Source organism: Oenanthe melanoleuca, chromosome 25 (assembly GCF_029582105.1).
Source record: "Oenanthe melanoleuca isolate GR-GAL-2019-014 chromosome 25, OMel1.0, whole genome shotgun sequence".
NCBI classification, from domain to species: domain Eukaryota; kingdom Metazoa; phylum Chordata; class Aves; order Passeriformes; family Muscicapidae; genus Oenanthe; species Oenanthe melanoleuca.
The window spans coordinates 3,781,449-3,793,773 of record NC_079358.1 but is presented as its reverse complement, the minus strand read 5'-3'; the positions used below and the strand labels follow the sequence as shown (position 1 = coordinate 3,793,773).

At 54.7% G+C, this 12,325-nt stretch overlaps 1 protein-coding gene and 2 non-coding genes across 3 annotated transcripts; all 3 read right to left on the bottom strand.

Moving 5' to 3' along the window:
• Nucleotides 1-93: 93 nt before the first annotated feature.
• On the bottom strand, nucleotides 94-9,494 carry SLC27A5 (solute carrier family 27 member 5). Its single transcript, XM_056510151.1, has 10 exons — nucleotides 8,001-9,494; nucleotides 6,246-6,455; nucleotides 5,316-5,474; nucleotides 4,312-4,436; nucleotides 4,035-4,229; nucleotides 2,742-2,832; nucleotides 2,450-2,648; nucleotides 2,278-2,375; nucleotides 1,024-1,154; nucleotides 94-422 (listed from the first exon to the last, which is right to left on the bottom strand). Exons 1-10 carry the CDS (start codon nucleotides 8,482-8,484, stop codon nucleotides 246-248), a joined length of 1,869 nt encoding a protein of 622 aa, XP_056366126.1. The 5' UTR covers nucleotides 8,485-9,494; the 3' UTR covers nucleotides 94-245.
• Nucleotides 9,495-9,722: 228 nt separating this feature from the next.
• TRNAQ-CUG (transfer RNA glutamine (anticodon CUG)) lies at nucleotides 9,723-9,794 on the bottom strand. The gene has a single exon. It is a non-coding gene; the product is annotated as a tRNA-Gln (tRNA).
• Nucleotides 9,795-9,992: 198 nt separating this feature from the next.
• Nucleotides 9,993-10,065, bottom strand: TRNAK-UUU (transfer RNA lysine (anticodon UUU)). Its single transcript has one exon. It is a non-coding gene; the product is annotated as a tRNA-Lys (tRNA).
• Between the last annotated feature and the right edge of the window lie 2,260 nt (nucleotides 10,066-12,325).

Here is a 12,325-nt window from a genome sequence, read left to right as displayed (position 1 = left end):
CAGAACCAGGATCAGGGGCATCACCTGCCCCTTCCAGAAGGGAAAACGAGCGACTCCAACCCCCAAACCCAAAACCTGGCAGCCACAAAAATGGGAATTTCAGGTTTAATTTAATTTCCACAGCACGGAGGCGCCGGCGCGGGGTCGCACCGACCCACGGCCCTCCTCTTGCTCCAGCATGGTTCAGAAGAACCCCAAAGTGCCTGATTAGCCCCAAATTAACCCCAATTACCCCCAGAGAGCCGCTAGAGGCTGAGCTTCATGTCGCGGATGGCGGCGAAGATCTGGGGGGTCAGGGGCACGTAGGAGCAGCGTGCGTCGTCGCGGAAGAACAGCCGGTCCCGCACGGCGCCGGGGTCAAAGCCCTCCTTGACCAGGTTGTTCTTGCACTGCTTGAAGGTGCCCGTGATCTCCAGGGAGTCCTGGGGACAGGGACGGGGATTGGGGACATCGGGATTGGGGACCCTGGGATTGAGGAACCCTGGGACAGGGTGAACCCCATTGGCAACCCAAATCATTCCATGATTCCATCCCACCATGATGGAACTGGATGAGCTCTAAAATCCCCTCTAACCCAAACCATTCCCTGATTCCACCTCTAAAATTCCTTCCAATTAAATCCAAACCATTTCCTGATTCCAGCTCTAAAATCCTCTCCCACCCAAACCATTCCATGATTCCAGATCTAAAATCCATTCCCACCCAAACCATTCCATGACTCCATCCTGCCATGACTGGACGCTCCCAGACTTTTTGGAGGGGATTTTTAAGATTTTTTTTTTTGCCATTAAAGAGAAGATTTCTTTCAGAATTCCTTACTAGTATTTTTCCCAGAAATCCTTGGAATTTTGGCAGATTTGGGGTGTTTCGGTGCAGATTTTAAGAGCACTATTTTGACCATTTTTAGCACGATTTTAGGGCGGATTTTGGGACGTTTTAAATCACTTTTTCCTCTGATCATACCACATCATCCCAAAGCCACCCCCAGCCCCCAGATCCCCCCGGAGCCCCCTGGGGTCTGACCTGGATGCGGATGAAGCGGGGGGCGGCGTAGGCGGGCAGCGTGTCCCGAGTGTAGGCGTAGAGTTTGTCACCATCGAAGGTGGCGCCGGCCTTGAGGCACACGGCGGCCATGCCACAGCGGCCCTCGCACCCTGGAACGGCGCCCGGCGTCACCTGGGGCTGCCCAAAACTCCCTGAGGCCCCCTGGGCTACTGGAGGGGGTTGTTATGTGGCCAAATACCCGGCACGGACACACCGTAGATGATGGTCTCCATCTATCCATCATCCATCCATCCATCCATCCATCCATCCATCCATCATCCATCCATCCATCCATCATCCATCCATCCATCCATCCATCATCCATCCATCATCCATCCATCCATCCCTCCATCATCCATCCATCCATCCATCCATCCATCCATCATCCATCCATCCATCCATCATCCATCCATCATCCATCCATCATCCATCCATCCATCATCCATCATCCATCCATCCATCCATCCATCATCCATCCATCCATCCATCCATCTATCCATCATCCATCCATCATCCATCCATCATCCATCCATCATCCATCCATCCATCCATCCATCCATCATCCATCATCCATCCATCATCCATCTATCCATCATCCATCCATCATCCATCCATCATCCATCCGTCATCCATCCATCCATCATCCATCCATCATCCATCCATCCATCATCCATCCATCCATCCATCAGTCCATCATCCATCCACCCATCATCCATCTATCATCCATCCATCATCCATCCATCATCCACCCATCATCCATCCATCATCCATCCATCCATCCATCCATCCATCCATCCATCATCCATCCATCCATTATCCATCCATCATCCATCATCCATCCATCATCCATCCATCATCCATCCATCCATCATCCATCATCCATCCATCCATCCCTCCATCATCCATCCATCATCCATCCATCATCCATCCATAATCCATCATCCATCCATCCTCCATCCATCCATCCTCCATCCATCATCCATCCATTAATCCATCCATCCATCCATCCCTCCATCATCCATCCATCATCCATCCATCCATCCATCCATCCATCCATCCCTCCGTCATCCATCCATCATCCATCCATTAATCCCCATCATCCATCCATCCATCCATCCATCATCCATCCGTCTCTCCATCCCCTCTGGATGATAAAAATCCTTTTTGAACCTTCTCTGTGGTCACCCAGACCCCCCTGGGACGCCTCCAGCTCCCGATTTTGGTGGGACTCACCCGGCACGGCCACGCCGTAGACATTGACCTCCTGGATGAAGCTCACCAGGGCCAGCGTGGCCTCCACCTCGGTCGTGGCCACGTTCTCCCCTTTCCAGCTGGGGAGGAGAAAGGATGGAGCTGCGAGGGGGAATCTGGGCCGGCACCAACCGCGCGGCAACGCCGGAATTACCGGAAAGTGTCGCCGACGCGGTCCTGGAAGTACATGAACCTCTGGCTGTCCATCATGAGCAGGTCCCCGCTGTTGAAGTAGGCGTCGCCTTTGGCCAGGACGTCCCTCAGGATTTTCTTCTCCGTCTTCTGCGCGTCGCCGGCGTAGCCGTGGAACGGCGTGTTCTTGGTGATCTTCACCACCAGCAGCCCCGTCTCGCCTTCGGGGGGGATTGGGAGATGCTCAACACCCCTCCCTTGGCTCCTTCAGGGGCGCCTGGCGGTTTCCAGCCAGGGCTGGGTGCGGCCCTTACCAGGTGGGACGGGGATGCAGAGCCCCCGCTCGTCGCGCACAGGCTCGTCCTGCTCCACGTTGTAGCGGATCAGCTCGAAGGGAGCGAAGAGCTGCAGGGGAGAAGAAACCCGGGTTAAAAACAGCGAGGAGAACTTCTGGCCGGTGCCAGGTGGGGCCTGCTGTGATTGGTCTGTTCCAACCCACGGGAATGCACCTGGTCGTGTCCCCGCCCAATCCCGACCTTCTGGGGATTAAAAACATTTCACTGCCTTTAATTTGTCCATTTATCCCCTGACCATTTGTTTCTAATCATCTTTAATTAATCCGTTTGTCCCCGACCATTTGTTTCTAATCGTCTTTAATTAGTCTGTTTGTCCCCAACTGTTTGTTTTTAATTGCCTTTAATTTGTCTGTTTGTCCCCGACTATTTTTTTTAAATTGTCTTTAATTTCAAATCTTTTCGTTGAAATCGTTGAAATGAAATCACGTTTAAACCCATTTAAATGAATTTTAATCTGATCCATTCAAACAACGAATGAACTCAGGGTGGCATCTTCCAAATCCGGGAGCTGCAGGGCAACACAATGGGAAAAAATGGGGCAAAAAATCTGATTTTTGCAGCTTTTGCTCAACAGATGGGTGGGGGCTGAAATGTGGCGCCAAAGGGGCGCAGAAACGACCGGGTGCCCATGGACACCCCAAAACCAAGCTGCAAGTCAACACTTGAGTCAATGTTGGCCAACCAGGTGGAGGAGACTCATTCTGGATGGGAAAAGGGGATTCTGGGGACTCTGCTTTGGTGCCAGCCCAGCCTGATGGAGAGTGCTGACTTCTCCTGGGGATGTCACTGTCAGCTCCATCCTCAAGAGGGGAACCCAAGACCCCTTTGCTCAGCTGAGACCCCACCTGAGATGCCACCGGCTCCATCCACTCCTCACCAGTGTCATTCCCCTCATCACCAGCACCACCCCCTCCTCACCAGCGCCATCCCTTCATCACCATCCCATCCCCTTGTCACCATCCCATCCCCTCCTCACTGCTTCCATCCCCTCCTCACTGGTTCCATTCCCTCCTCACCATCCCATCCCCTCCTCACCATCCCATCCCCTCCTCACCAGCACCATCCACTCCTCACCATCCCATCCGCTCCTCACCATCCCATCCCCTCCTCACCATCCCATCCCCTCATCACCATCCCATCCCCTCATCACCAGCACCATCCCCTCCTCACTGGTCCCATCCCCTCCTCACTGGTTCCATCCCCTCCTCACCATCCCATCCCCACCGCCCGCCCCGAGGCGCCCCCTCTCACCTGGATGAACCTGTTGGCGCGGCCCACGGAGCCCACCTTGCCGGTGTAGTTGATGAAGCCGGCGTTGCCCTCGGTGGCGCCGTAGAACTCGCAGACGGCCACGGGCCCGAAGCGCCGCAGGAACTCCTTCCACACCTCGGCCCTCATGCCGTTGCCCAGCGCCATGCGCACGCCGTGCTCGCGGTCATCGGGGCGCTGGGGGCGACACGGGCACAGGGGACGCCTCGGGGTGTGCCCGGCGCGGCGCCCGGCGCCCGGCGGCGTTTTGGGGCCTCACCTGGGGCGTGTTGCACAGGTAGCGCATGAGCTCGCCCACGTACTGGATGACGGTGACGTTGTAGCGCCGGCAGTCGGCCCAGAACTGGGAGGCCGAGAATTTGGAGCGCAGGACACAGGTGGCACCTGGGGGACACAGCACGGGGATGGTGAGCACAGACCTTTGGTCTTGTGGCCTTGTCTTCATCCATCATCCACCCATCCATCATCCATCATCCATTAATCATTAATCATTCATCAATTCATCCATCCATCATCCACCCATCCATCATCCATCATCCATTAATCATTCATCAATTCATCCATCCATCATCGATCATTCATTAACCATTCATCCATCCATCATCCATCATCCATCCATCCATTAATCATTCATCAATCCATCCATCATCCATCCATCCATGCATCATCCATCCATCCATGCATCATCCATCCATCATCCATCCATCATCCATCCATCCATCATCCATGCATCCATCCATCCATCATCCACCCATCCATCATCCATCATCCATTAATCATTCATCAATTAATCCATCCATCATCGATTATTCATTAACCATTCATCCATCCATCATCCATCATCCATCATCTATCCATCATCCATCCATCATCCATCCATCCATCATCCATCCATCATCCATCCATCCATCATCCATCCATCATCCATCATCCATCCATCATCCATCATCCATCCATCCATCCATCCATCCATCATCCATCCATCATCCATCCATCCATCATCCATCCATCATCCATCCATCCATCATCCATCCATCATCCATCCATCCATCCATCATCCATCCATCCATCCATCATCCATCCATCCATCCATCCATCCATCATCCATCCATCCATCATCCATCATCCTTCATCCATCATCCATTAATCATTCATCAATTCATCCATCCATCATCCATCATCCATCCATCATCCATCCATCCATCATCCATCCTCCATCCCTCCATCCCTCCATCCCTCCACCCAGGGTTTTGGGGTCCGTACCCACGTCCAGGCAGCCCCCCACCCCGACCAGCAGCCCGGCTGAGTGGTACAGCGGCAGCGTGGTGTAGACGACGTCGCTGTCCCGCACGCCGCAGATCCGCGCCAGGCTGGCCACCATCATCAGCTTCAGCTCGGTGATCACCGCGGCCTTGGGCAGCCCTGGGGGCACAGGGGCGGCTGGCAGGGGGTCCTGGGGGGCACAGCCCTCGCCAGCTGGGGGCCTGAGTCCCTTGGAGGAGCCTCGTCCAGGTGGTCATCCAGGGAGAGCTGCCCAGCCCTCCCACGGACACAGCCAGGACACAGATGAAGCCGTGATGGTCAGGGTGGAGAAAAGAACCCCCAGACCCCTCCAAACCACCTGTGCTGCCCTGCCCCTGGCACACCTGGCCCAGGTGGAACCAGGATTGTCAGGGCTGGAGAAAAGAACCCCCAGACCCCTCCAAGCCACCTGTGCTGCCCTGCCCGTGGCACACCTGGCCCAGGTGGACCTGCCATGGTCAGGGCTTGGGTCTGGCTTGGGCTGAGGGTTGACCAGAGAGGTCCCAGCCCAACCCAAGGAGGTTCATGGTGGTGACCCTCCTGTGACACACCTGGCCCAGGTGGAGCCGTGATGGTCAGGGTGGAGAAAAGAACCCCCAGACCCCTTCCAAGCCACCTGTGCTGCCCTTCCCATGACACACCTGGCCCAGGTGAAGGCACGAGGGCCAAGGCTGGAGAAAAGACCCCCAGAGCCCTCCTTGTCACCTGTGCTGCCCTTCCCATGACACACCTGGCCCAGGTGGAACCAGGATTGTCAGGGCTGGAGAAAAGAACCCCCAGACCCCTTCCAAGCCACCTGTGCTGCCTTTCCCATGACACACCTGGCCCAGGTGAAGCCATGACAGTCAAGGCTGGTGAAAGACCCCCAGACCCCTCCACCTCCATCCTCACCGGTGGTGCCGGAGGTGTAGATGTACATGGCCTTGGAGTCGCCGGTGACGCCGGCGCGGTGCCGGGCGGGCAGGGGCTCGTCGGGCGCCGCCTCGATGGCGCCCAGCAGCGCCTCCACGCCCGGCGTGGGCGACGCCGCGCTCAGGTAGAAGACGCGGATCCCGTCGCGCCGCAGGTCGGGCAGCACCTCCTCCACGGCCTCGCGCAGCTCTGCGGGGACACGGGAAGGGCCCGGGGGGTGGGAAGGGCACCTGAGGGAGCCCAAAATGGGCACCTGGGCAGGTGGGCACCCTCAGTCATGGGTGGGCTGAGGTTTCCAGGTGGGCACTCCAGGTATCCCAAATGGGAGCCCAATGGATCCTAAATGGGCACTCAATAGATCCCAAATGGGCACCTGGGCAGGTGGGCACCCTCGGAGTCATGGGTGGGCTGAGGTTCCCAGGGGGGCACTCCAGGTACCCCAAATGGGAGCCCAATGGATCCTGAATGATCACCAAATGGGCACCAGATGGATCCCAAATGGGATCAAAATGGATCCTAAATGGGCACTCAATAGATCCCAAATGGGCACAAAATGGGCCCCAAATGGGCACCAGATGGGCTCCAGATGGATCCCAAATGGGCACCAAACGGGCACCCTGGACACTCCAAATGGACCCCAAATGGATCCCAATGGGCACCAAATGGATCCTAATTGGGCCCCCTGGACACCCCAAATGGGAGCGCAGTGGAACCCAAATGGGCACCACAGGTACCCCAAATTGGGGCACCAATCATTTGGGCATCCCAGCATTCATGGTGGGGGTCCAAGGTTCCCAGGTGGGCACCCTGGGTACCCCAAATGGGCACCTGGCCAGGTGGGCACCCCAGACATCCCAGAGCACCCCAGGTGGGCACCAGGCACGTCCCAAATATGAACCGTGGTGGCCCCAAAGATCCAGGATGGGCACTGAGGGCACCCAGTGTGCACCATACAGGAGCCCCGAGAGCCCAGGGGGAACTCAGAGCACCCCAAAACCATGTCCTAGTGCGCCAGGCACCCCAAACCTCCCCCAGGGACACCCTGAGCACCCCAAAACGGGTCCTGTGATCCCTCAGGCACACCAAACCTCCCCTAGGAACACCCTGAGCACCCCAAAACGGTCCTGTGATCCCCCAGGCACCCCAAACCTCCCCTAGGAACACCCTGAGCACCCCAAAACGGTCCTGTGATCCCTCAGGCACCCCAAACCTCCCCTAGGGGCACCCTGAGCACCCCAAAACTGTGCCCTGGTACTCCAGGCACCCCAAACGTCCCCCAGGGACACCCTGAGCACCCCAGTGCCCAGTGTCCCCTCTTGGTGGCCTCAGTGACCACAACCCCCGTCAGTGCCCTGTGTCCCCTCTCACCAGGACTGGCCAACACCAGGGTGGCCTTGCTGACCACAACCCCCCATGTCCCCAAACCCCCCAGTTCCCCATGTCCCCTCCTGGTGGCCTCAGTGACCACAACCCCCCATGTCCCCTCTCACCAGGGCTGACCAACAGCAGGGTGGCCTTGCTGACCACAACCCCCCATGTCCCCAAACCCCCCAGCGCCCTGTGTCCCCTCCCGGTGACCTCAGTGACCACAGCCCCCCACGTCCCCTCTCACCAGGGCTGACCAACACCAGGCTGGCCTCAGTAACCACAACCCCCATTGTCCCCAAACCCCCCAGCGCCCTGTGTCCCCTCCCGGTGACCTCAGTGACCACAGCCCCCCACGTCCCCTCTCACCAGGGCCGGCCAGCAGCAGCGTGGCCTGCGCGGCGTCCAGCGCGTGCCGCAGGGCCCGGCCGCGCACGTTGCAGTTGAGGCAGGCCATGGCGCAGCCCAGCTTGGCCAGCGCCAGCCACGTCCACACGTAGGCCGGCTGGTTGGGCAGGAGCACGGCCACCGTGCTGCCGGCCCGCAGGCCCAGCCGCCGCCACAGCGCCCAGGCCGCGCGGTTGCTGGCCCTGTCCATGTCCTCGAAGGTGTAAAGCTGCTCCTGGAAGCGCAGCAGCGCGTGGCGCGGCCTGCGCCGGGCGTGTTGGCCGAACACGTCCAGCAGGGTGACGGCCGGACGGCCGGCCAGGCGCCGGCGGCAGCGCAGCGACGACCGCGCCATGGTGGCGAAGAAGGCCAGGTCCTGCCACAGGAAAGGGGCCAGCTGCGGCAGCAGCAGCAAGGCCAGCAGCAGCCCGGCCGCCGCGGCCGCCAGGGCCGCCAGCACCGCCATGGCCGCTGCGGTGGCCAAGGTTCGCCCGGCGACCTTTGGCTCGGCGCTGCCGGGGGCCGGAGTTCGCTGCTCTTCGCTGCCTCGGTGTTTGTTTGCTTTCCTTCTTTCTTTTCCCTTTTTTTTTTTTTTTTTTTTTTTTTTTTAATGTGTTTTCGCTTCCCCGCCCCCGGGTGTGGCTCGGCAGGCGGCGGCTCCCGTGGCTGGCTGGTTCTGTGGTCGCTGCCTCCCCGGCTGGCGGTGTGTCTGTCTGTCTGTCCGGCTCTGCCTCCCCGGCCGGCTGTGTGTCCAGCCTCTGCCACCCCGGCTGGCTGGCTGTCTGTCCAGCAATCCGGCCTCTGCCACCACACCTGTCCGTCTGGCCGCCCCTGCTGTCCGTCTGTCCAGCCATCTGGCCTCTAACACCCCTGCTATCTGTCTGCCCAGCCTCTGCCACCCTGTCTGTCTGTCTGTCTGTCCGGCCCCTGTCAACCTGACTTTCTGTCTGTCCAGCAATCTGTCCTCTGCCACCTCAGCTGTCCATCTGTCCGGCCATTTGGTCTCTGCCACCCATGCTGTCCGTCTGTCCGGCCATCCAGCCTGTCCACTCATATCCTTCTGCCTGCCAAGCAGAGCTGGACATCCCGCCACAGGCCGGGCTCTGTCTGTCTGTCTGTCTATCTGCACGTCCCTGTGCCCGTGGGTGCCCCCCCTTCCACATCTCCCCAAAATCCCCAACTGACCCCGAATTTCCGAACATTCTTTAGTACAAAAACAGGAAATCCCCCTTGGCCTTCACTTTTTTTTGGTGCAAACCCCAGCTCCCCAAACTCTCCAACTCTTTTTTTGAGAATTATTTTTTATCTCCCCCGCCTGGCTCCGGGGCTTTTCACCCCTTCCCTTTCCCAGCAGAGCAGCCGAGCCGGGTGCCGCAATACGGATCATAAATCTCCCGTTCTTTCCCCAAAAATCAGCGTTTTTGGCACGGCCCCACCTTCTCCTCCCACTCGCCGCCGCCCCATCCCATCCCGAGCGCCTCGGGGAATTTTTTTTGTGGGACAAGGTGTGGGGCACCGCCCTTTGCTCCGGAGAGGGGATTTCGCAATTTTGGAGCCAGGGAGTTCGGGGTCACCTCAGTTCAAAGTGCCACCAACGCGGAGGGGGGGATCACGCGGCGGGGGTGTGTCACACGGGGTGTGTCCCCACGCGGGATGACGTCACACAACAATGTCACAGCTCCCTAAGAAAAAAAAGGAGGCTCAAGGTCCCACCGAGATTCGAACTCGGATCGCTGGATTCAGAGTCCAGAGTGCTCACCATTACACCATGGGACCGGCTCGCGCTGCGCTGCGCCCCCTCCGCGCGCTGCCTCCGCTCCGCCCCACGCTCCGCTCCGATCCCTCCGCCGAGAAAAAGAGACCCCGGGGGGCGGCGGGGGGAGCGGGGAGGGGGCAGCGGGACCCCCGGGGCTGCGCTGAAAAAAGGGAAAAATGGGGAAAAAAAAAACGCGAAAAAACAAAAAAAAGGAGATGCGCCCGAACAGGGACTTGAACCCTGGACCCTCAGATTAAAAGTCTGATGCTCTACCGACTGAGCTATCCGGGCTCTTGTGTAAACGAGGAGCAGCGCGCGGCTAACCCGGTTTGGGGAAAAAATTCAAGTTTTAGGGAAAACCCTGATGTTTATAGGGAATAACGCCAAGATTTGGGGCATTTTAGGTGAAAAAGCCACCGGGATTAGGGCAAGGACGAAGCAAAGTGAGTTTTGCCCCAGGCGGGCCCGGCCGCCCGGAATATGGGATTGGGGATTTTTTGCATTTTGGTTCGGTTTAACCCCAAAAATCCTCAAAGGTTTTCTGCACAAACCCATTTCTGTGTGGTGGAGGAGACAGAAACTATTTGGGTCTTGTTTTGAGGGATTTCTGGGGTTTACTCCAAAATAATTTTTTACTATTACTACTACTACTACTACTACTACTATTGTTAATAATAGTAATAAAAGAAAAAAAAAAAAAAAAAGAAAAAAAAAAAGGAGAACAAGAAGACCAAGAACAAGAAGAACAAGAAGAATAAGAAAATATATAATATGTAATAATATAACAATATAATAATATATAACTATACTACAATAAATAAAAATTGTAATTATATTTGTAATAATAGTAATAGTAATAGTAATAGTAATAGTAATAGTAATAGTAATAGTAATAATAAATGGATATAATATAAAAATATAATGTGTAACATTAGAGCAATATATTAATATATAACGATACTAGAATAAATAAATTATTAATTATATTTGTAATAATAAGAAATTATAATTCCGTATTATATTTTAATATTATATATTGCTATTGATATTGTTATGGTTATTGTTATTATCAGTGTTAGTGTTGTTGTTATTATATGTAGCTGACATTAATATAACTAATGATATTATTCCTGTCAGACTTGAACAATTAATTAGTCAGACATTTCCCAACATTTTCTCCCTTCATATTTCCCGCCATATTTCCCCCTCACATTTCCCCACATTTTCCCCCTCACCTTTTCCACACCTCACATTTCCCAACATTTTATCCCTTTGTGTTTCCCGACATTTCTCCCCTCACATTTCCCATTTTTTACCTCACATATTTCACTTCTTTCCCCCTCACACTTCCTGCCATTTTCTCCCCTCACGTTTCCCGCTCTTTTTCCCCTCATGTTTTCTGACACTTTCACCTCACATTTAGCTCTTTTTACTTCACATTTCCTGCCCTGTCTGCCTCTCACATTTCCCCACGTTTTCCCCACCACATTTCTCATTTTTTACCTCACATTTTCCAGCATATTTTCCCCTCACGTTTCCCACCCTTTTTCTCCTCTTTTTTCAGGCCCTTTCTCCCTCACACTTCCCGCCATTTTCCCCCTCACATTTCCAAACATTTTCTCCCTTAATGTTTCCCAGAATTTTCACCTCATATTTCCCATTTTCCCCCTTACACTTCCCGCCATTTTCCCCCTCACATTTCTCAACATTTTCTCCCCTCACATTTTCCACTCTTTCCCCCTCCCACGTTTCCCATTTTCTCTCCTCACGTTTCCTGCCCTTTTCCCCCATCATGTTTTCTGACATTTTCACCTTACATTTCGCATTTTTTACCGTTTCCCCCACCTTGTTTCAACCCCCTCATGTCTCCCAACATTTCTCCCCTCACATCTCCCATTTTTTACCTCACATATTTCACTTTTTCCCCCTCACGTTTTCCCCCATTTTCTCTCCTCACGTTTTCCCCCATTTTCTCCCCTCACATTTCCCATTTTCTACCTCACATATTTCATTTATTTCCCCCTCACGTTTCCCGCCATTTTCTCCCCTCACACTTCCGGCCATTTTCTCCCCTCACACTTCCCATTTTTTACCTCACATATTTCACTTTTTCCCCCTCACGTTTTCCCCCATTTTCTCCCCTCACATTTCCCATTTTTTACCTCACATATTTCATTTATTTCGCCCTCACGTTTCCCGCCATTTTCTCTCCTCACACTTCCCACCATTTTCTCCCCTCATGTTTCCCGCCGTTTTTCCCCCTCGTTTTCCAACATTTTCACCTCACATTTAGCATTTTTTACCTCACATTTCCCACCATATTTCCCAGTCACATTTCCCAATTTCATCTCACATTTTCCATCCTTTTCCCCTCTTATTTTGTGCCCTTTTCCACATCATATCTCCCAACATTTCTCCCCTCACATTTCCCATTTTTTACCTCACATATTTCATTTATTTCTCCCTCACGTTTCCTGCCATTTTCTCTCCTCACGTTTCCCGCACTTTTTCCCCATCATGTTTTCTGACATTTTCACCTCACATTTTGCAT